The 21,678-nt window shown below is 42.0% G+C and overlaps 1 protein-coding gene across 1 annotated transcript in view; it reads right to left on the bottom strand.

Annotated features, from left to right (window-relative positions):
- The window catches only part of LOC126184353 (uncharacterized), a 496,186-nt gene that overhangs the window by 309,095 nt on the left and 165,413 nt on the right, over nt 1-21,678 (bottom strand). The window contains exon 5 of the mRNA XM_049926732.1: nt 12,229-12,389. Coding sequence (XP_049782689.1) covers nt 12,229-12,389 — 161 coding nt within the window. The remainder of the gene's footprint in view (nt 1-12,228; nt 12,390-21,678) is intronic.

Genomic DNA, 21,678 nt, shown 5'->3' with positions numbered 1-21,678 from the left:
TCCAGCACTCCCTCCCGCGTCCTGTGCCGAACCCCCAGAACTGCCGCACTGCCAGAACTCCCCGTGTCCTCCTCTCCCGAACTCGCTTCCATCCAATCTCCCCATTCACGAGCGCTGTGCTTGGCTAGAGCGCTCGCGGCATGTCTTCAATCCAACGTGCACTCACAAACATATTTAAACACATACGAAATACTGGAGGTACATTTACATAACTTGAAATTAAATAAATATTCCTCCGGCTGGACCATAAACACGCTCTAACACACACTATTAGATACATAAACAAATAAACATATATCATAGGAATAGAACAAAAGGTAGGCCAGTAGCCTAATGTGTCTGTGCTTTCTAAATCACAGTAAATATTTAACCAATTTCTTCATGAATAGTATACATCGCATATAAACAAAGACATAGATGAATAAATGTGTTTATAAACATACTGCTACCGTTTTTTCGTGTAACTGTGGAGTACTTATGGCCTGACGCGATCGATAGTAATCAGCCACTTTAACCTCCAGTAACTCATGTACTATTCAAGTTACATGCCTGTAATTCATACCAATTTAGGTTTCCACTAATATGTTTCTAAAGACACGGCGATCGATAAAATCGGATGAAGCGTTTATATTTTGGAAATTCGTTGCTGCCAGTTACTTGTATGTATAATTTACAGTCAGATACTAAACTTCAAACTAATAAAGACATTGAAAATCTGATTTCACCATCAGAATCGTCGTGCAAATAATGGTAATGAACATGTTTCTTTTTGAGGTATCATGATTCATCTGGCTACTACTAATTTCTATACGGACTGTGAAATGTCTGCCATTAAGGTGTCACAAAGTCCACCATCTTTGGCACTCCTGGCGTGTCTCCATCAACACAGCGTCACAATGGAATTCCCAGCCACGCGGCTGGACCATGCGCTAGGGCTACCCCTCTCGTCTGGCTAACGTTAGCCACCACGTGTTTGCTGCCGGGACCCGGCTGGCCGAGCGGCCCGTGCGGCCACGCCAACTTAGAATATTTTCAGGGCGCCACAATTCTCCCGTTACCTCACAGTACAAACAGCTGTTTCGCCGGGGAAGTCTAAGATCACACATCAGATTCCTCGATGGCGAGGAGATGAATCGGAGACTTAGGAAGCTGGATAAACTTCGCGACGGGAAAGAGCGTCTACTCAACCCTTTTGCCTTCCTGATGAGATGCCACGACCACACCATAATACCAACATTCACGAGGATTGCCCATCATAAAAAAAACTGCGCCGCCCAGCGGATCACAAGAAGAGCTAGTCTGGCATTTGTAAGAGAAAGGATCCGGTACACACGTCAATGACTGGATACATCATCTAAGGAATTACACGCAGTACACTTAGAGATGGCTTCTTTACTTTCACCTGATTCTTGGGAGTGGGTTGACACGCACAAGAAGAGCTAGTCTGGCATTTGTAAGAGAAAGGATCCGGTACACACGTCGATGACTGGATACATCATCTAAGGAATTACACGCAGTACACTTAGAGATGGCTTCTTTACTTTCACCTGATTCTTGGGAGTGGGTTGACACCTTTTGTTGGACTCACGCGGAACGATCTCGACGCAGTGCTACTACCAAACAAATCTCAAAGTTCAAACGCCTGGCAGCAAGAGAACAACCACCTCAAGACGAGCAACGACGAACCGTAATCCTCCTCATGGGGGGAGAGATTGAAGACGTGGCAAAATCAATTCTGGGAAAGAGACTCAACTGCGCACCAACACCAACTGTTTAACCTGTTGCAGATTTCATCAGAGGTATAGAACAAGTTATTTCCAGCCTCCAGAGCGACGATGCGGAAGATATCAGTCGGGAAACGTGCTGCGCGCTCACTACAGCTCTCCAACCGAGGACGAACATCACGAAAGCGAAAAGAGCTGCCATTCGAGAACTACGGAAATATATTCGCAGTTGCGAATATGGACAACCATCAGCTGTATAACAGAATGACGACCATGAAAATTTTTGCCGGACCGGGAGTCGCACCCAGATTTCCCGCTTATTGCGCGCGGTCGCCTTACCATTCGGCCATCCGAGCTTACATGGGATATGAGAGCAATAGTGCGGTAGTTGGAGCAGTTCCTGATTGACCCTTTTTGTGTAGGGGGAAGAAGAGAGACTTCGACCACGGATACTCCCCAGTTTCCCATATTCTTGTATACAATGAATGTATGACATCATCACTTGCCAGCCACATTTTTTGATCATCTCGCCCGGTATAGTGTCTAGACCAGCGGACTTATAGTTTTTCAGATGCTGAATTACATTCTCTGTTTCGCCGCGTAAGATTGTAGGTTCCAATGTAAGTTACCCAACTGCTTGACTGTCCGTACTGTTTTTAATTCAAGAATACAACTTTTCATAGTACTATTCACCTGGCAATAGCATTCTCGTCGCCTAGCACCCACGTACGATGATTAAATTTACTTGTGACGCTGAAGAAGTCACATACTTCTGTGATTATGATGTTGTTCTATTTCACCACAGAAACGAAGTGTGACCTCCGCGTTCTGCAATTCCGTTGTATGCCTCTGCACATGTTCTTATATCTGTCTTGATCCTGTGTGCTACGGATACCAGTTATCTTCCCAATTGCTTCTCTCTTCTAGTAGAGTGAACTGTGATATCCAACGATGTTTTGCACTTTGTGGTAATTCTGATGTCGGAAGTGACGAGAAAATGACCTGCTTCCTTCGGTCTCATTGTTGTAACGCTGGTGCTTCCTTCTCATATTCCCCCCCCCCCCCCCACAGGTCTGGGGGTAAGAACAGGCCCGAGGTAGTCCTGACTGTTTTGAGAGGCGACTAAAAGGAGTTTCACACGTTTCGGCCTTTATGTGATGGTCCCCTCTAGGGTTTGACCTCCATTCTTCAAAATTTTCCCGACGAGTGAGCCAATTAGGGAAGGGCGCCCTACATGGAGCATTGTGTCCATTGTGCATTGAGATCTTTGGTCCACTTTCTTGTCGTCACATTGCAGCCCCACCCATTCTCCATCTCTTGGGCGAGGGCACCTTCCTGTGTGCGTTATCCACTTATGCGCTATGCAGTGTAGCTTTCTGTGTCGACGATGACTTTCTTGCACCTGATAGCCAGCACGGTAGCCAGTCCGTTGTGGTGGGATCACCATGTACCCTATTGGTTGTAGCCCCCTGACCACACAGGGATCGCTCTGATGATGCCTGCACCGTTACCTCCCCACGTATGCCAAGGAGTAGATGCCCATCCTACTGTGGCATTGGGACGCCCAGCAATGGCCATCCTGTCAGGTTGCCTTTGCTGCAGCTGGGTGGCGCCCTTGAGGAGGGCCCTGGTCGAAGTGGGTGGCATCAGGGTGGATGACATGCGATGAAGCGTAGTCCATCATCTCTCGCTGGTGATGAAACACCAGCAGTCTCTAAGCATTCACGAGCTCAATTCAACGCACAGAAGTACGACCCCAAATCGTTCCCCTCCCTGGCCACACCATGGGAGGAACGTCAGGCTAAGGATGGCAGCCGATCTTATTCGCATTTGTGACGACTATGCTCTACAGACCTTCATGTCCGCTTGCTGCCAACTGGAAGGACGTCAGGAAGATCAGGGTTTAATGTCCCGTCGATGACGATGTCATTAATGATGGAGCACCAGTACAGATTGGGGAAGGATGGGGGCGTGTTCTTTCAAACTAACCATCCTGCCATTTGCCTTATGCGATTCAGAAAAATCACGGAATGTGGACGGTCGAACCGGAAATAACCGCTGTCCTTCCGAACGCTAGTTCAGGGATTTAGCACTGCACAACCTCTCCCAGCGGCAAATTGTTTCATTGTATGAAGTATTTCCTGTGTCCACTCCGAAGACTGCAAATGTTTCCACTCTTTGCACAGTGACAACTATTTTATTTCGACATGAGGCTGACCGATCACTCGTAGCAAATTTTTGATAGACACCTACTGATTTTCCCCTGGCCTGCAGTTGCAAAGCGTATTTGATAACCTTAGAGTACGCGAAGGAACTTGCCCCCCTTCTTGCAGCGGTGTACCGTAGGTCTCTAGAAGAGCGTAGCGTTCCAAAGGATTGGAAAAGGGCACAGGTCATCCCCGTTTTCAAGAAGGGACGTCGAACAGATGTGCAGAACTATAGACCTATATCTCTAACGTCGATCAGTTGTAGAATTTTGGAACACGTATTGTGTTCGAGTATAATGACTTTTCTGGAGACTAGAAATCTACTCTGTAGGAATCAGCATGGGTTTCGAAAAAGACGGTCATGTGAAACCCAGCTCGCGCTATTCGTCCACGAGACTCAGAGGGCCATAGACACGGGTTCACAGGTGGATGCCGTGTTTCTTGACTTCCGCAAGGCGTTCGATACAGTTCCCCACAGTCGTTTATTGAACAAAGTAAGAGCATATGGACTATCAGACCAATTGTGTGATTGGATTGAGGAGTTCCTAGATAACAGGATGCAGCATGTTATTCTCAATAGAGAGAAGTCTTCCGAAGTAAGAGTAATTTCAGGTGTGCCGCAGGGGAGTGTCATAGGACCGTTGCTGTTCACAATATACATAAATGACCTGGTGGATGACATCGGAAGTTCACTGAGGCTTTTGCAGATGATGCTGTGGTGTATCGAGAGGTTGTAACAATGGAAAATTGTACTGAAATGCAGGAGGATCTGCAGCGAATTGACGCAAGGTGCAGGGAATGGCAACTGAATCTCAATGTAGACAAGTGTAATGTGCTGCGGATACACAGAAAGATAGATCCTTTATCATTTAGCTACAAAATAGCAGGTCAGCAACTGGAAGCAGTTAATACCATAAATTATCTGGGAGTACGCATTAGGAGTGATTTAAAATGGAATGATCATATAATGTTGATTGTCGGTAAAGCAGATGCCAGACTGAGATTCATTGGAAGAATCCTAAGGAAATGCAATCCGAAAACAAAGGAAGTAGGTTACAGTACGCTTGTTCGCCCACTGCTTGAATACTGCTCAGCAGTGTGGGATCCGTACCAGATAGGGTTGATACAAGACATAGAGAAGATCCAACGGAGAGCAGCGCGCTTCGTTACAGGATTATTTAGTAATCGCGAAAGCGTTACGGAGATGATAGATAAACTCCAGTGGAAGACTCTGCAGGAGAGACGCTCAGTAGCTCGGTACGGGCTTTTGTCAAAGTTTCGAGAACATACCTTCACCGAAGAGTCAAGCAGTATATTGCTCCCTCCTACGTATATCTCGCGAAGAGACCATGAGGATAAAATCAGAGAGATTAGAGCCCACACAGAGGCATACCGACAATCCTTCTTTCCACGAACAATACGAGACTGGAATAGAAGGGAGAACCGATAGAGGTACTCAAGGTACCCTCCGCCACACACCGTCAGGTGGCTTGCGGAGTATGGATGTAGATGTAGAACTACACAGGCTTTCCTGTACCTACGCATGAAAAGTGTTTTCACATCACTACTTAAAGCACAAAATATGTTATAGGGCGAACATCCACAACCGAGGAACATATTAATAGAACAAGATTGAAGCGGATTTTTTATTCTATTAACTAATTAAAGAATTAAGTTGTGAGTGTTTGGTAATGTAAAGTACAACTTGATGTAACCCAACCCGTCAAGTAATTCAGAAGGAAGGGACGTCTGAGCAGATCTGTATACCTAGAAGTGATCTTTGTTTAGTTATGCTCTCTCATTTCCTCAAAAGAACTGAGTATAAAATGCATAGCTATTACTCCTAAACTTTTCTTATGACTGTTTCGTTATTCGAACGAGATGTTAGAAAATATATATTTTTGGCTTATTCGTGTATATTCTTTTATGGATTCTGCATTAAAATCTAATTTTCTACTCTCATGCCTTAAGTTCTTCAGTAATTTCAAAAACAAAAGAGCTGTCGGATTTCCTAGCGATTGTACACTGAACAGTAAGCACACAATGAATCAACAAATGATAAAATGTTCAAATGCTAGTATAACGGCAATGTCCCGTTTTTCACGTGAACTGACAAGGTTTATACACATCATGGCCATAATGAACATTCGTTTACAGAAGAAAGACAGTGAAACACGATGAAGATATAATCAGAGTCAGATTTATCAAGTATGACGAAATATTTCGTTTATGATGTTATTGTAAAAGATACGAGATCTAAATTAGGCGCCAGAAAATTCCAAACAGATGCTAGCTAAATTATCTGCATCGTTTCCCGATGAGGTTTGTCTATGCAATACTCGCAAGCCCAGACTATAAACAGAAACCTTTAGAGCTCCACCGTCAGGGAAGTCCAGACAAACCTGTGTTCCAAAATTTCCAGACTGGTCACTGCTCGTTAGAACCCCAAAGACTGTGAACGCATTGTATGTTTAGCGTCAGTTGGAATACTGTAACACCGGGTGAGATGCAGTGGTTAGCACACTAGACTCGCATTCGGGAGAACGACGGTTCAAACCCGCGTCCGGTTCAAGAATGGTTCAAATGGCTCTAAGCGCTACGGGACTTAACATCTGAGGTCATCAGTCCCCTAGACTTAGAACTACTTAATCCTAACTAACCTAAGGACATCTCCATGCCCGAGGCAGGATTCGAACCTGCGACCATAGCAGGGGCGTGGTTCCGGACTGAAGTGCCTAGAACCGCTCGGCCACATCGGCCGGCCCCTGGTTCGACCGTCCTGATTCAGGTTTTCCGTGATTTCCCTAAATCGCTTCAGGCAAATGCTGAAATCGTTTCTTTGAAAGGGCACGGTCGACTTTCTTATCCATCCTCCCCTAATCGGATGGGACCTATGACCTCGCAGTTTTGTCCTCTCCCCCCTAAATTAACCAACCAACCAATACTGTAATGTCAACTATAGGTGAATCCCGCGGTCCTCTAGGACTGACGTGAGGTTAGAAGACTCTTTATCCCTTCACTGACACAGGAAAGCGAGGTTATAAGACAATTTACCTCCTCACTGAAACAGGAAAGGAGAGAAATTATTCGTAACAGGTTACATAGCTAACGCGTAGAACATTTTTTGTGAATAGAATAGGAAAGGCAACAATTTCGACTGTGATTTGATTACGACGTGGAGCGCTCTTCTACAGGTATGTCGCCACTGCGAGCTCGTTGTAGGCATGCGTATTAAGTACATCGCTTGTGTAACAAGAACTGTTCGTAGCTTTAAAAACTCGCACCGTAATGAGAAACCTATGTCTAATGCACTGGGTAGAATTTTACTCACAAATTATCAATGTCACCTCATCAAGATTGTGAAATCATCGGGGGAGCTGTGTTATGATGAGTCTGTTTCCCGAAAGTAAGGCTCAGGAGACGTATATTTTCTTTCCTACCTGTGGATATTTGTAACTCATTAAACATTAAAACATAGTTGGATAGCGTGAATATTGATAAACATTTAATGCAGAATTTGGTCGTACAACCTAGATTTATTAATTTTTACCCCTTTCCAGGACATTTTTTTATTTCTCCGAGGTTCATCTCAAACAGTTTATTAGCTTTTGTTAAAGAATAGGTCACAAATATAAAATTATTTCCTTATAAAGACACTACTGCTACTACCAAAGACAGAAGATTTTACAAACGGTGTGTCAAACAATCGGCACTGCTGTTACCATTTCTGCCATACAAATTAGCTTTTGTTTTTATAAAATCATTTGTTCTTACACTGATGATCCACGGTGAAATCACAAGGAGGCGACACGGAGAATCAGTGGAAGGATGTCACCTGGTCACATTAATCACGGCTTCTTACACCAGATCGATGATACGCCGTCGTCCAGGCAAACGGTTGCTTCAAATATGCACTGGACCACGGACGCAGACCGATAGGGCATTTTTATGGTATGGAGGACATTCACCTTGTCTTCCATAGGACATGAGATAGCAATCGAAGGCATCATGACAACTATTGACTACATGAGGAATTTCTGAGGCGCACTTGCATGCCTTCCCGCTTGATGTCTTCCCCGACGGCGGTGGCATCTTCCAGCACGATAATACTCCGTGTTACCACGCTAGAATTGTGGTACAGTGGTTTGAGGAGCATTACAGTGAATTCAAGTTCACGTCTTAGCAATAAAATTCACCTGATCTGAACCCTATGGAACACATCTGAAACCCTATCGCGCACCAGCTCCACGCCTACAAACCACTGGTTCATAATTTACAGGAAATACGTGAACCGTGGATAGACATCTGGTGCCACATCCTTTCGAAAACCTACCAAGCACTTTTCGAATCCATAACAAGCAGGATCGCTACTGTATTGCGTTCCACAGGTGGACCAACACCCTACTAAGGAGTCGGTGATAATATCAATGTGAAAAGGAATTTTTTAGGACAAGTCCACAGAAAGTCAACTTACAATAAAAAAAGTTGTTTTGTAAATATATTTGTTTCCATGAAGGCAGCTCCATAGATAGTCAATTTTCTATAAAAGAAGTTGTAGTACAGATGGACAACAAAAATGATCAAGATTTCTAATTAATTAATCAGATGCAAAGCAGTAGATCATAACATATGTTCAGTACCATTTGCATCTGATTTTAAGACCAGCAATCCCCCAGAAGATGCAAGTTTAAAAGTATACATTTGATGTTTCCGTTAACCGTACTGAACTTCAAAACTATGAACATTTCATGTATCGCACGCCAACTGAAGAAGAAGAAGAAGAAGAAGAAGAAGAAGAATAAGAGAAAGTGGCTTCGTAGTTAGACACCTTCCACATATTTTTCACAAAACTGTATGCGTGCCGGCTGCACAGAACAACTACAAAAGAATTCTAGCGAACAGCCACCTCTACTAAGTGAATATGTGATATCTGTCAATTAAAAATAATTAGGAAGAACACAAATTTTGTTGGACACTAAACACCTTAGAAAAACCTTCTTTCAAGCCTGAGATTTTATGAACTTATGACGAAATATAGAAAATCGTAAATATTCATCCAACACCAACGTACGTAGCTAGAAAAACCATCAAACAGAGTAAAAGTCATTTGAGATGCCGTAAGCTAACAAGTTAAAACTGTCCTTTTGTTTGGCATGTTAAGACATACAGACGGAACGTTCTACTCCAAATCTAACGAATTGCTAGAACACTTGGAAGTAGTCAGAATGTTACATCTATTAGTACGTCGAATGTTACTGGTAAGGCAGCTTTGTGGACTTTTATAACACTGGTCTCACTTAACCTATATTTCCATCCAGTTGGCCTAGAAGGCTTATGTAGTATAAACCAGTTATTCTTTTTACCATTTTCAAGCTAAGTAATAAGAAAAATACTTTTTACCCCCGAGAACCGCTAGCCGTAATTGTTGCGACAGATGAAATCGACTTTGCCTTTTGTTATGTAGGGCCATTGGCTTTTACCTGTTGCTTTGATTGATGCTTACTTCTGCCGTTAACTGATGTATCCGCCTCCTATTCACAATATCACAATATCAAATCGGTCCATAAAATCGGTTTACAATGGTTCAGACATCACTGGAAAATTTCGTTTCACATTTTCTTTCGGTCAGAAGTACGCATTTCACTGAAATTTATCTCATAGCGCATGTCAACAGCTTTTGCCATGCCGTAAACCTTCGGTCTGTGATCGTCTAATACAATACTGCGTACTTTTTCATTGACATGAGTCGTAAGCGCAGTTTTGGAACGTTCTTGATGTGGGCCTTCTTCAGGAGAACTATGGAAGATTTGAAATTAGCTATCCGTTTCTTAAGGTTGTCAGTATTATCCTCATGTGTGTGTGTGTGATCACATCGTTATCTAAAATTAACGTTCCAAAGTTTAGACGGCTTTCATCAGTATGAGCATCAATGAACTGCCAGTGAGCTGTGAATGTATTTCTGGGCACCCATTCCTCAAACTCTTGCATGACAGCGGCATGTTGGTGTTTTATTTGTTAATTTAATCAAATGATCAAGGCCTTTCTGTCGTGACAACAGGTCATCCTATCACGTATGGCTTTTATTTAATTGCAAAATTATCATACCCAACACGGAATTTTTCACATATTAATATATTTGTTTTGTGACAAAAGTAATCCGCCCTTAAACCATAAACTTTTTGAATTTCTGTCTGGACACCCTTCGCTTCTATGCACCCTGTCAAGAGATTAATTTCTTAATTATTATCTTCAAATCATCCCTGTCAAAACAATGAACACCTATTGTGGGAAAACAGTGTATTTGAAGAGTTATAGTTGCATTACATGTTCATTATACTGTCAGAGCTCTTAGGCCTATTTTCCTCATTTGTTATATTTAAAAGCCACTTCGCAGAAACCCATGAAAACTCTATATTTCTGAAGCAGTGACTCTCAGAATATTAATATCTAGAATAACAGACCATAAGGGTACTTTTGCGGAATATCAGGTGACTGTGAAAATTTTCGACAGTGAAGAATGGACTTATCGATGGTAAGAGTGGAATTCAGTAGCGATGGATGAATAACTGTCAAGCAAAAGTGACTGCAGTATACTACTCATCTGAGCCAATCTGAAATGATCAAAAGCGTATATTTAGATAGGGTGCTGCCGAGGGGCGGAATTCTCTTATCGGGAACGTAAAAGTTTATTCAAACCCAAATTCATGTATCGCAGACGGAGACAGACCATTTCAACTTTAGACGACATTGTATATTCCACACTTCTGTCATATGTGCATAGAGTCCTTAAATTATTGGTTGCATCTTAGGATCTTCAGATTACACACAAATTTAACTACCTTTATAATTTAGACAGCTGTAGGAGAGTCATGAAACTTCTGATATATAGATAAAAATTAAACTGTTCGGAAAACAGCATTCTGTTATTTGCACGTTGTCAGACAATATAAAGGGCCTGATGTAAAAACTGCGGAAACAGAAACATTGTATATAGTCAGAACCTGTTGGCTAAAGACTGTCATATTATTTCTTCGTGATATAATTGCAAGTGAAACTGTAATACAGCCACCGAGTCTGGTGTTTTTGACTTGAATCTCAAAGCTGTGTGTGATAACCATTCATCGACATCAAATTCTAAAACACGCTGCACACAGTAATCTGTAAAGAACTAGAAACCACTGCAGGACGTTCTGTTACATCATCGTCACCGGTACATTGCCCCATAATTATCCTATATTTTTTGAATCAGGAAAGAAAATTCTATTAGGTTTTCAACTTTGCTTCCACCATTTTCTCTCGAAGGTCGAGGCTTTATTGCTAAAAAATTGCAAAAAAATTGCAAAAAAATTACGATTCGAAATATTGTCGATCGCTGGCCACTACTTTCTCGCATCTTTCGAGGAGCATACGGGTCCCGCGGTAGAAGAATTCGGCGTCTTTTGAGGAGATCCAAGAAATCTATCAATTTTGTACTTGACTGGAAGTGCTGGTCAGCCAGGCCCTGCGCCATTGATCGAAAAAGACGGTGGAAGGAACAATGTCTGGAGAATATGGCGGGTGGCGCAGGACTTCCCATTTCAAGGTTTCCAAGTATGTTTTGACGGGTTTGGCGGGATGGGGCCGAGTACTGTAACACTGTAAAGTGACCTTTTCATGTCTATCGCTGTATTCTGGCCGTTTGTGTTTCAGAGATCGGCTCAAATGCATCAACTACTTTCCATAACGATATCTTGTGATTATTTCCGTCGGTTTGAGCAGCTTCGAAAACTTCTCTTCCACCGCGATATCGGGCTTCGACGTCAAAATCACCGTTCTCGAAGCATTGAAAGCATTCTCTGCACGTTCTTTCAATAACAGAAGCCTCGCCATAGGTCTTACCCAGCCTTTTATGAGCCTCAGCGGCAGATTGTTCATATTAAATCAGACAATTAAAACTTTCCACAAATGACGTCAAATAGGCTCGTTAGTTTATATATTTAATCGAGAATAACTTTATGACACAATTACAAATCGTCTAATGTTTTAATGGCGTTATACTTACAAACGCCTGAGTTAATTGTATGACTTTTATGACCGACCACCTCTACCACCACTTGCCGCTACTGCCACATATTGCAAAACGGTGGAAGCAAACTTGTAGCCCTAATATGTAACGCAGGAGCAATGAAAACTTATGTCTTCCGGTTTAGTTAACGTTTTTTGTTGCTTCATAGCATATCAGTAAACAAGCAAGTGATGTAACTATATGAAGTAACGATAGGACAAAGTATATAATAAGAACAGCTGTATGTATTTACCAGTGTATCCAGAAACGCAGTTACATTTGTACTTGGAGTTGTCAATATTGACGCAGACAGAACCGTGCTGGCATGGCGAACTGGAACATGGGTTGAAGTGCTCGCAGTTCATCCCGAAGTATCCCTCCGAGCAGGAACACAGGTACGTGCCACTGGAGTTGCTGTGTGCATGAAAGAAAGTTAGTTGAGACAAATTATGCAATTTTATCGAATGCAGATAAATATCCTATTCAAAAGGGACAACAAGTAAACAGATGGTGTTCATATGAATTTCACGAAGTAACAATAGGAGGTCACGTTATCTTAATTTTATACGTTATAGGCAGTAACGATGAATGCACAAGAGCTATTCGTCTGTAAAGGTCCGATCGGACGTGAACTGGAAACCACAGTGAAAATCCGACGAAGCTTTGCACAGATGTGTTGGGCAGTGACTCCAATATGCCCGTCGATAGTGTTAAGTCGTTCGTTTCAGTTCTGAGCACCCAGTGAGCACCTGGAGATGCCTAGAAAATAGTGTCTCCCGCTGAACAGGAGTGTCCGCTGAGAGATTTCGCCTGATTTCATGCAGCCCACATAACGTAACTATTCAATTGTCGGCCGCACACTGCAGGGGTAATGAAGACGGTCCTGCAGCGTCTTCGATGGGAAGTGTTTCTTTATTCACCGTACAACCCAGACTGTTCCGAATAAAACATTTTAGATCGTCACTGGGGTTTCCATTTCATGACCAATCGGACCTTAATAAACAAATAGCCCTCGTATTACACGCTCATGAGTTATATTTAAGGAAATAGTCTTCAGTCACATAATGTACATATTTTGATACGTTATACTATTTATTTTAGATTCTGTAGAATCATTTTCCACCAGCGATTGGACTACTTACGTGACATTTCTGGCTCTTGAGGGAATCGAGCTATAGGAAGTATGAACTCTATCAAAGACAGGAAAAACACTACTTGTATTTGTAAGCGTGGCACTGCAGTTTGCAACGTCTCCTGACCTAGCTTAATGCCCCCACGAGTAATTAAAAAAAAGAAAAAAAAGGACCACACAGGTTGTGAATGAAGCCAGTTTTTCCTACATACAATTATTGTGTGTGTGTGTGTGTGTGTGTGTGTGTGTGTGTGTGTGTGATCTCTTAATACACTGAAACCCCAAAGAAACTGGTATAGGCACGCGTATTCAAATACAGATATATGGAAATAGGCAGAATACGGCGCTGCAGTCGGCAAAGCCTCTATAAGACAACAAGTGTCTGGCGCAGTTGTTAGATCGGTTACTGCTGCTACAATGGCAAGTTATCAAGATTTAAGTGAATTTAAACGTGGTATTATAATCGGCGCACGAGTTATGGGACACAGCATCTCCGAGGTAGCGATGAAGTGGGGACTTTTCCTTACGACCATTTCACGAATGTAGCGTGAATGTCAGGAATCCGGTAAAACATCAAATCTCCGACATCGCTGCGACCGAAAAAGGATTCTGCAAGAAAGGGACCAACGAGAACTAAAGAGAATCGTTTAACGTGACAGAAGTGCAAACCTTCCGCAAATTGCTGCAGATTTCAATGCTGCGCCATCTACAAGTGTTATCGTGCGAAACATTCAACGAAACATCATCGATATGGGCTTTAGGAGCCGAAGTTCCCCTCGTGTACTATTGATGACTACACGACACAGAGCTTTACACCTCTCCTGGGCCCGTCGACGTCGACATTGGACAGTTGATGACTGGAAACATGTTGCCTGGTCGGACGACTCTCGCTCCAAATTGTATCGAGCGGATGGACGTATACTGGTATGGAGACAACCTCATGAATCCATGGACCCTGCATATCAGCAGGGGTCTGTTCAAGCTGGTGGAGGCTCTGTAATTGTATGGGGGTGTGCAGTTGGAGTGATATGGGACCCCTGATACGTCTAGATATGACTCTGGCAAGTATGTACGCATCCTATCTAATCACCTGCATCCATTCATGTCCATTGTGCAGTCCAACGGACTTGGTTAATTCCAGCAGGACAATGCGACACCCCACACGTCCAAAATTACTACAGAATGACTCCAGCACTACTTCAGACAGTCGAGTCCACGTCACGTCGCGTTGCGGCACTTCAGCGTTTTCGCGGGGGGACTACACGATATTAGGCAGGTGTACCAGTTTCTTTAGCTCTTCAGTGTGTTATGGCACGTATCTTCAACGTTGGATTTTAAAGTATATTACAAAAAAAATGGTGTTCCTTCGTCTGCCAGTTGTGAAATTGAGCTACAGGACTTTTCAGAAGCGCCGACTATTAACTCCCTAAACCTTTTGTCAGGGTTCTTGGGAACGGCATTCATCTTGTAATTCCAATCAGTGTCAATGTAAGTCATCATCAAACAATTCGTTGACAACATTGCATTCAATGATAAAATTACCTGATTTAGCTTTAAGAGGTGAAATTATTTCATTTCATTTAGACTTCTGAACTGTCACGGTCACAGCTCAATATATGCAACCTCACAGTGAAGAAGATGAGGAAAAAAGAAAACATGACAAACTGTGAAGGAAAAGAGACACTATAAAAACATAATACCTCTGGAAACCACACCATGTGGTAAAAAGCCATAAAATAAAAATCCACTGATGATGCTGCAACTGCAGTGAACCTTGTATGGGATAAAAAACAAAGCTGTGTTTTGCTAAAGACGGACTCCATCCAGAAACATATGTAAGCTGACTCATATTTTGATAGCATAGCATATGTACTCAAAAAACATGAGTAGTGGATTAGAAAAGGTTCTGACCCACTAGTTCACATATCTGCCAATGGTATTGCGTTGCACCCTCCCTAACTCTCATGAAATAACGTCTGGAAAAGCTATTGGGAAAGACGTCAAAGATGGCTAACGATTCGTAAAGTGGTAATGAACTTTCCTTATAGGAATCTTATCTAGTGCTCACAAATATAAATATATTTAAATAATTCATGAATTTTACGGGTTGGATATTTCGTGGTCTGTGCATGCTTGATTCTTTACCTGCTTTGATGTGGAAAGGGGTGGAGAAAGAGGGCATTGAATATCCATATATGTATGTGTGCGTATTTCAGTGTGTATAGCAACAGATTGTCACGTACAAACCGAGAAAAAGGAAACATTTTACTTAGTTGTACGACCATTCCAGAGACAACCATCATCCCAAGACTATCTGTATGACGCTACTGTGAACTCCTCTCTATAATTAGATTATTACCAATATTATGACACCGACGATTTTGTTCTGTCTTCTTATAGAGCTCGTATTTGAAGGATATAAGTTATCAATGTGCACACCAGCGTTATTCTATTATTCACTCTATCGTTGATTATTTGCTGAATAATAATAATAATAATAATAATAATAATAATAAGATTGTTCTGCATTTTAGCATTCATAATTAGTAATAATTAGTTTTCTTTTTGTCATCAGTAGCATTTCAAAGGAACTTAAATTCTACAAGCAGCTGTTAAGGAAGTGCTCAGTGCTTTAACTGGTGATCAAACGATCGAGCCCGAGCCAGTGTATTTTTAAAGTCAAACCAGCGTCATTTGGTAACGTTGTCCGTTTTACATTTAACAGGAATAGGATTGGTTATTTGTACATTGAATTTTGAAATTGGTCACGTCATCAGATAGGTCATATCGGCAAGATCGCAATAAAGGCAATCTTCCAGAATGTAATCGCACTGGTTCAAACTCAGCGTGAGTAATTCATGCGAGTTAAAAAGTAAACGGTGCCATACTGCAGATTATACGATTTTTTAAAATCACTACCTTTATCATTTTATTCATAAATTAAAACTAAATGACTGTAAACGTGATTTTGCATTAAAGAGAGGTAGTTCAGCTTTATGAATGTAGACTTATCAACAGTCGATGTGGTGCTCTAGGTGGCGGACGATAAATGCTATCATGTCGATGGGACTGGTGCCTCAAGCACAACTACAGAAGCACTCTAAAGCTTAACATGTATTCTAAAATTGCGAGAAATACAATAACTTCAACATATTTTATTGTTGAAAAATCTGCATCACATTTCTGGTATCGAATCTGAAAATATATATATACACAGTATCGCTACAAAGGCAGTAGTGAACCGCTAAAGCAACGGCAGTTTTATTGATCAGTCGTAGGCTACATCCAACGCAACCTAACCGTTGTACGCTAAATTTGTTAAGACGAGATATAATTACGTCGTAAACGTTCGGAACATTTCTCTTGTATCTGTGTCAGTGTCTTGTGGTTCCATTATATATATACCTACAGCGATTTCCCGCAAGCTGAGCGAAACTACGGGTACCTGTCTCCCTAAGTGTTAAACGTTGTCGTCTTACGGCTTTTCGCAGAACGGTATCCTCCCGTTAAGTGCAGGACTGTGTTCTCAGATCCTACCACGTTCGTCTCATTGAGTGTCAGGTGGCAAGTTTGTTCCTGCACAAAAATCATTTGATACATTGTTTAACTCATAGCGCTGAGCATCTACAGCTCCAGGCTGGAAAATACAAATATTTATAAGCAGTTTATGTTTAATAGTTCACTAGTCTGCCATATGTAGTCTGCCATTTTATGTAAAAAAGTGGGAGGAACCTTATCGACATCATAATATTAATTTTTGTCACCAAGAAATCGAAGCAAGGGACAATAGGTGGATGCCCTCATAGGTTTTCAGAAATGATATTCTGTTCCAAATATTACCAGCAAAAATTACAAAATTAATTTGGCAAGTAAATGAACGAACATAGACAACTGAATTGCACACAGATCTAATGATAAAGGCGACTCAGATCCCTGTTTATACCATCTCATGAAGGGTTTGGAAATTAAAAGCATCACATATATTTTGAGAGTGAAGATAACAGTTCAGGAACAATTGACGTAGGCAAGAATAACTCAGTCGCAGTACTGTTCGTCAGGTTTACACTCTGCAATTACTGGACAAACGTCTCATTAATTCTCATCTCGCTGGCTGAGCCAAAAAAAATCAGTTTTTCACTATTTCTGTTTTGGTACCTTCTTTCGCAGTTTTTCATAAATTCTGTCCTGTGTCGTATGTAGCACATTGCATCACTTTCCTTACAACGCTAACGAAAAGTTTCAGAAAGTTACTTATCTGTGGCAACAATAATACATAACTTCGAGTATTTCTTACATTTCCATGATTTATTTCCGACGAGTACCCTGGGCGTATGGTTGCTGATGTTTATCACAATTGTCTCGTACCAAGAGCATATTCCATTATACTCACACTTTAAAGGAAACATCAAGTTTTCCCCTTTCTTCGCTAATTTCTTACTCTTAACGAACTGCACGAGTGTTTCATCATACCATCATTCTACCTACAGTTGTTAAGTTGGAAGCATGGCGACAATAATTGCAAAGATTTTTACGTGTCCTTGTGGAGTATGCGTTTGTAGACGTGAGAGAATGCTTAGCTGAATGGTTCCATCCTATAGATTCAAGTCTCTTGCACTGGCAGCGTTGAAACGCGATACGTATCACAAACAATTGATGCTGTGTTTATGGATATTTCCCGAACCAGCTGTTCTGCTTTACTAACAAGCCCTAATAAGTTGAGTGAGACTTATGCATCAGCGTAAGCAACCGTATGCGGGGTAGCCCTGGGGGAATAGTCAGAATTCAGCGATGTGATGGGAAAGATCATTTAAAGCAAAAAATTTCGTATGGCCATAAACAGTATTCCGAAATGTTTCCGAGATACAACAAATTTAATGCACATAGTTATTTATTTTCTATATTATTCAGTAATTGTCAGGTTTACACATGTACACAGGCTCAACAGTTAGTAAACATTACAACATGCGTTTTACAAAGTATCAACCGAAAAATACGTATTTTTGAAACATTCCATTCTAGGCATTGTCGTACAAGTCACGTTACACTACGTCAATCACAACATACTGTACCATACTGCACGTTCAACAGGCTAGTTACTGACAGAAAGACATCCAGAGAATCCGTCCGGAGTGGCCGAGCGGTTCTAGGCGCTTCAGTTTGGAACCGCGCGACTGCTACGATCGCAGGTTCGAATCCTGCCTCGGGCATGGATGTGTGGTATGTCCTAGGTTAGTTACGTTTAAGTAGTTCTAAGTTCTAGAGGACTGATGACCACAGAAATTAAGTCCCATAGTGCTCAGAGCCATTTGAACCATCCAGAGAAAAGAGGCTGAAAGGAAAGAGGTAGACTGAACTAGTATAAAACGTCAATGTTGTTGGCTGGGCAAGACTCATAAATGCGCGAATCGAACATTAAATAAGTTCTGTCTCGGAAACCATTCGGAATTGGGAAAATGCCGATAAGAAGCTTCTTGCTTCAAGAGAGCGTTCCTGTTATCTACTTGAAATTTGACCATTTGTCCTGGGAGACCCGGTACAAACAAACACATGCTCAGTCTTTCTAATAACGATCACAGATAGTTCACTCATAGCTGGGGAAACAATATTGTGTCCCAAAACTTCAAGTACAAAACAGAATTACGAAGCACTACAACTAAATTGAACACCCACGCCCTCTCTCTCTCTCTCTCTGTCTCTGTCTCTGTCTCCACTAGTCTCGAGTACAACGTACTATAAACAGCTCTAAAATTACGTCTAACGAGTGATATCCATTGTTGTCAGTGACCTTTAAAGATTCTTATTACCTGACATATCATGTGATATGCAACATTTGGTACTCCCTCTTGAATTACTGTTTTGAGATCGTCCGTAGTATAAGGCCAAAATGTATAAATTTAACGTTAACATTCCCGAGTAGCCAGGTAAGCTTCCCAGGGTGCGTGTATCTCAGCACTTCATTAATATTGTGGAAGTGTGTGCTGTACCACCATTTTGTTGAAACAGAGCATCAAGGTCTTAAACGTATTGCAAAATAAGAAAGTTTTTTCTCAGACGCTTCTCGCTATGTTAGCAAATCAATAGTCGTCACTACAGGATGAAATGAGATATGAGAAAATGATGGTTGGTTGCTGATTATGTACATACATGCTATGGTTCACAGTCACTAAATCTGGGGACACCTGCACATTTACACACACACACAGACACACACACACACACACACACACACACACACACACACACACTGAAAGAGTGACGATTCCGCTGAACACGTGTGCGTCCTATTCAGCTGTCCATTCAACATAGCGTCTGCAAAGTTTTGAGTCGCAGCTAAGACGATTACGTCTCTGATGCTGCGGGTGCAATGCGTTTGCGGGAGCGTGTCGGTAACAACGCGGAAAGCCGTAAGCCTTCACTCCGTGGCGGGGAGGGGCCGGGGCATGTTTCCAGCCAGGAAGCGCCACTAATCCTTTGCCCCTTTCACCACTGCAGGTACACAGCACAGGCGATTTAGGCCTTCCGCGGGAAACCGCCTCTGCCGCACATGTCCACCGCTACAAACTTCTGCAGCGAGGCTGCCAGCACCCGCCAACCGGGAAGACTTACGAGCATTCTCACTGCGCGTTTGTACGAAAAGTCAGTGCAGGATTAGTCACTACCCTAGCAAACGGCTTAAATTGTCTCCATGCTTGAAACCCTGTGCCATACCTCATATCAGCGTGCCGTGGCAGTCACAAGGTACACTGAATTTTTTCTGCAGTCTTTTAAAATGTCACATTTCGTGATGAACATCTTAACACAAAGCGCGTCTTCTCAGTCAAGCCACGTTTGAGAGGTATGACAAAATAAATCATCCGTAATGTACGTGAAGAAAGGTAAGTCAACTTTAGTATGTTGCGTGTGTGTTACGTAGACGTCAACATCTATGTTTGCCCTGATATTCAAATGGTTCAAATGGCTCTGAGCCCTATGGGACTTAACATCTGAGGTCATCAGTCCTCTAGAACAGGGCTTAACAACTGGCCGGTTTTGAGCGCGAGTACTCGCGTCTGCTCAGGCACGTGCTCGCGAGCAGGTGCAAGGTCGCGGAGTAGGGAGGGAGGGGAAATGAACGCGCACGTTTGGATAGGGCCGCAGCGTGCCTAATTCGCGCCGACTGTGTAACGTTTAAAGTACTACGATCAGCTCTAACAGTCACTTCGCTGGTTAAGAATCATGTCAAGTCGCCGTTGTGTAACCCCAACCATGCTTTCGCAGTTCAACCCCCATTGGGAGGAATTGTATCTGTTTACAGAAAAAGATGGTGTTGCAAAATGTTTAGTATGTCACAAAACGGTGAATTCTTTTAGGAAATTTAATTTGCAACGACATTATATGTCGTACCACGCGAAAGACTACGGAAGTGGAAAATGTAATGGACCAGATCGTACACAGGAAGTTATTAAACTTAAAAGGAAGCTATCCAAAGAATATCTGGACGACGAAGAAAAATCAACTGAGGCAGCTCTCAGAGTGAGTTACAAAATTTCTTTGCTTTTAGCAAAATCCCTGCTTCCCATCACTGATGGCGATTTAATAAAAGAATGTTTGGTAGTTGCTGCGGAACATTTGTGTCCATCTCAAGTTGAACAGTTTCGGATTGTGCCATTATCTAACATGACCATTATGCGTCGCATACAGGACATGGCAGACGACGTCCAGAGCCAGCTTGCAAATATCCTTAAACATATTATGGCGTATTCTCTGTCTCTGGACGAAAGTGTTGATATCACAGGAACAGCGCAGCTTACCATATTTATTAGAGGTGTTAATAGAGATCTTCAGGTGAGGGAGGAGCTCCTCGATGTAGTAGCCATGAAGAACACTAAAACCGGAGGTGATATTTTAAGTAGTGTTGAAGAAAGTGTTGAAAATATAGGATTGTCGTGGAATTCTTTAGTTTCAGTGTCTACAGACGGTGCGCCAGCGATGACAGGGAAAAAATCAGGTTTCGTCGCGCTGTTGAAGGACAAAATGCAAAAACTGACCGTGCCGAATGAAACAAGGGGCGTTCACTGGCTGATCCACCAGGAAAACTTATGTGCAAAGAGTATCACTCTAAAAAATGTGATGAGTGTTGTTTTTCGTACAACCAATTATATAAGGAAGCATGGGTTACAACACAGGCAATTTAAAAGCTTTCTTGAGTGTGTAGAAAGCCAGTATGGTAGCCTGCCTTATTACAGCGAGGTCCGCAGGCTTAGTCGTGGCGAATTATTAAATCGATTTTTTTGCCTATTAGATGAGATAAATATGTTCATGGAAATAAATAATATGCGTGTTCCTGAATTGAAAGAGCCTTCATGGAAATGTGATCTCGCCTTCTTAGCAGATTTAATTAGCCATCTGAATGCTTTGAACATTTCACTACAAGCTAAAGATCTGCTAATTACTCATTTCATAGATCGAATACGAGCTTTTAAAATGAAATTGACACTTTGGGTGAGTTAGCTGGAAACAGGAAATCTAGCTCATTTTCCTACATTATCATCCATGCAAGATGTTTACAAAGACTGTGAACGTTATTCACAT

The sequence above is a fragment of the Schistocerca cancellata genome, chromosome 4 (assembly GCF_023864275.1).
Source record: "Schistocerca cancellata isolate TAMUIC-IGC-003103 chromosome 4, iqSchCanc2.1, whole genome shotgun sequence".
Lineage (NCBI taxonomy): Eukaryota > Metazoa > Arthropoda > Insecta > Orthoptera > Acrididae > Schistocerca > Schistocerca cancellata.
The sequence above is the reverse complement of the archived record's forward strand: the minus strand, read 5'-3'. Positions and strand labels throughout refer to the sequence as shown.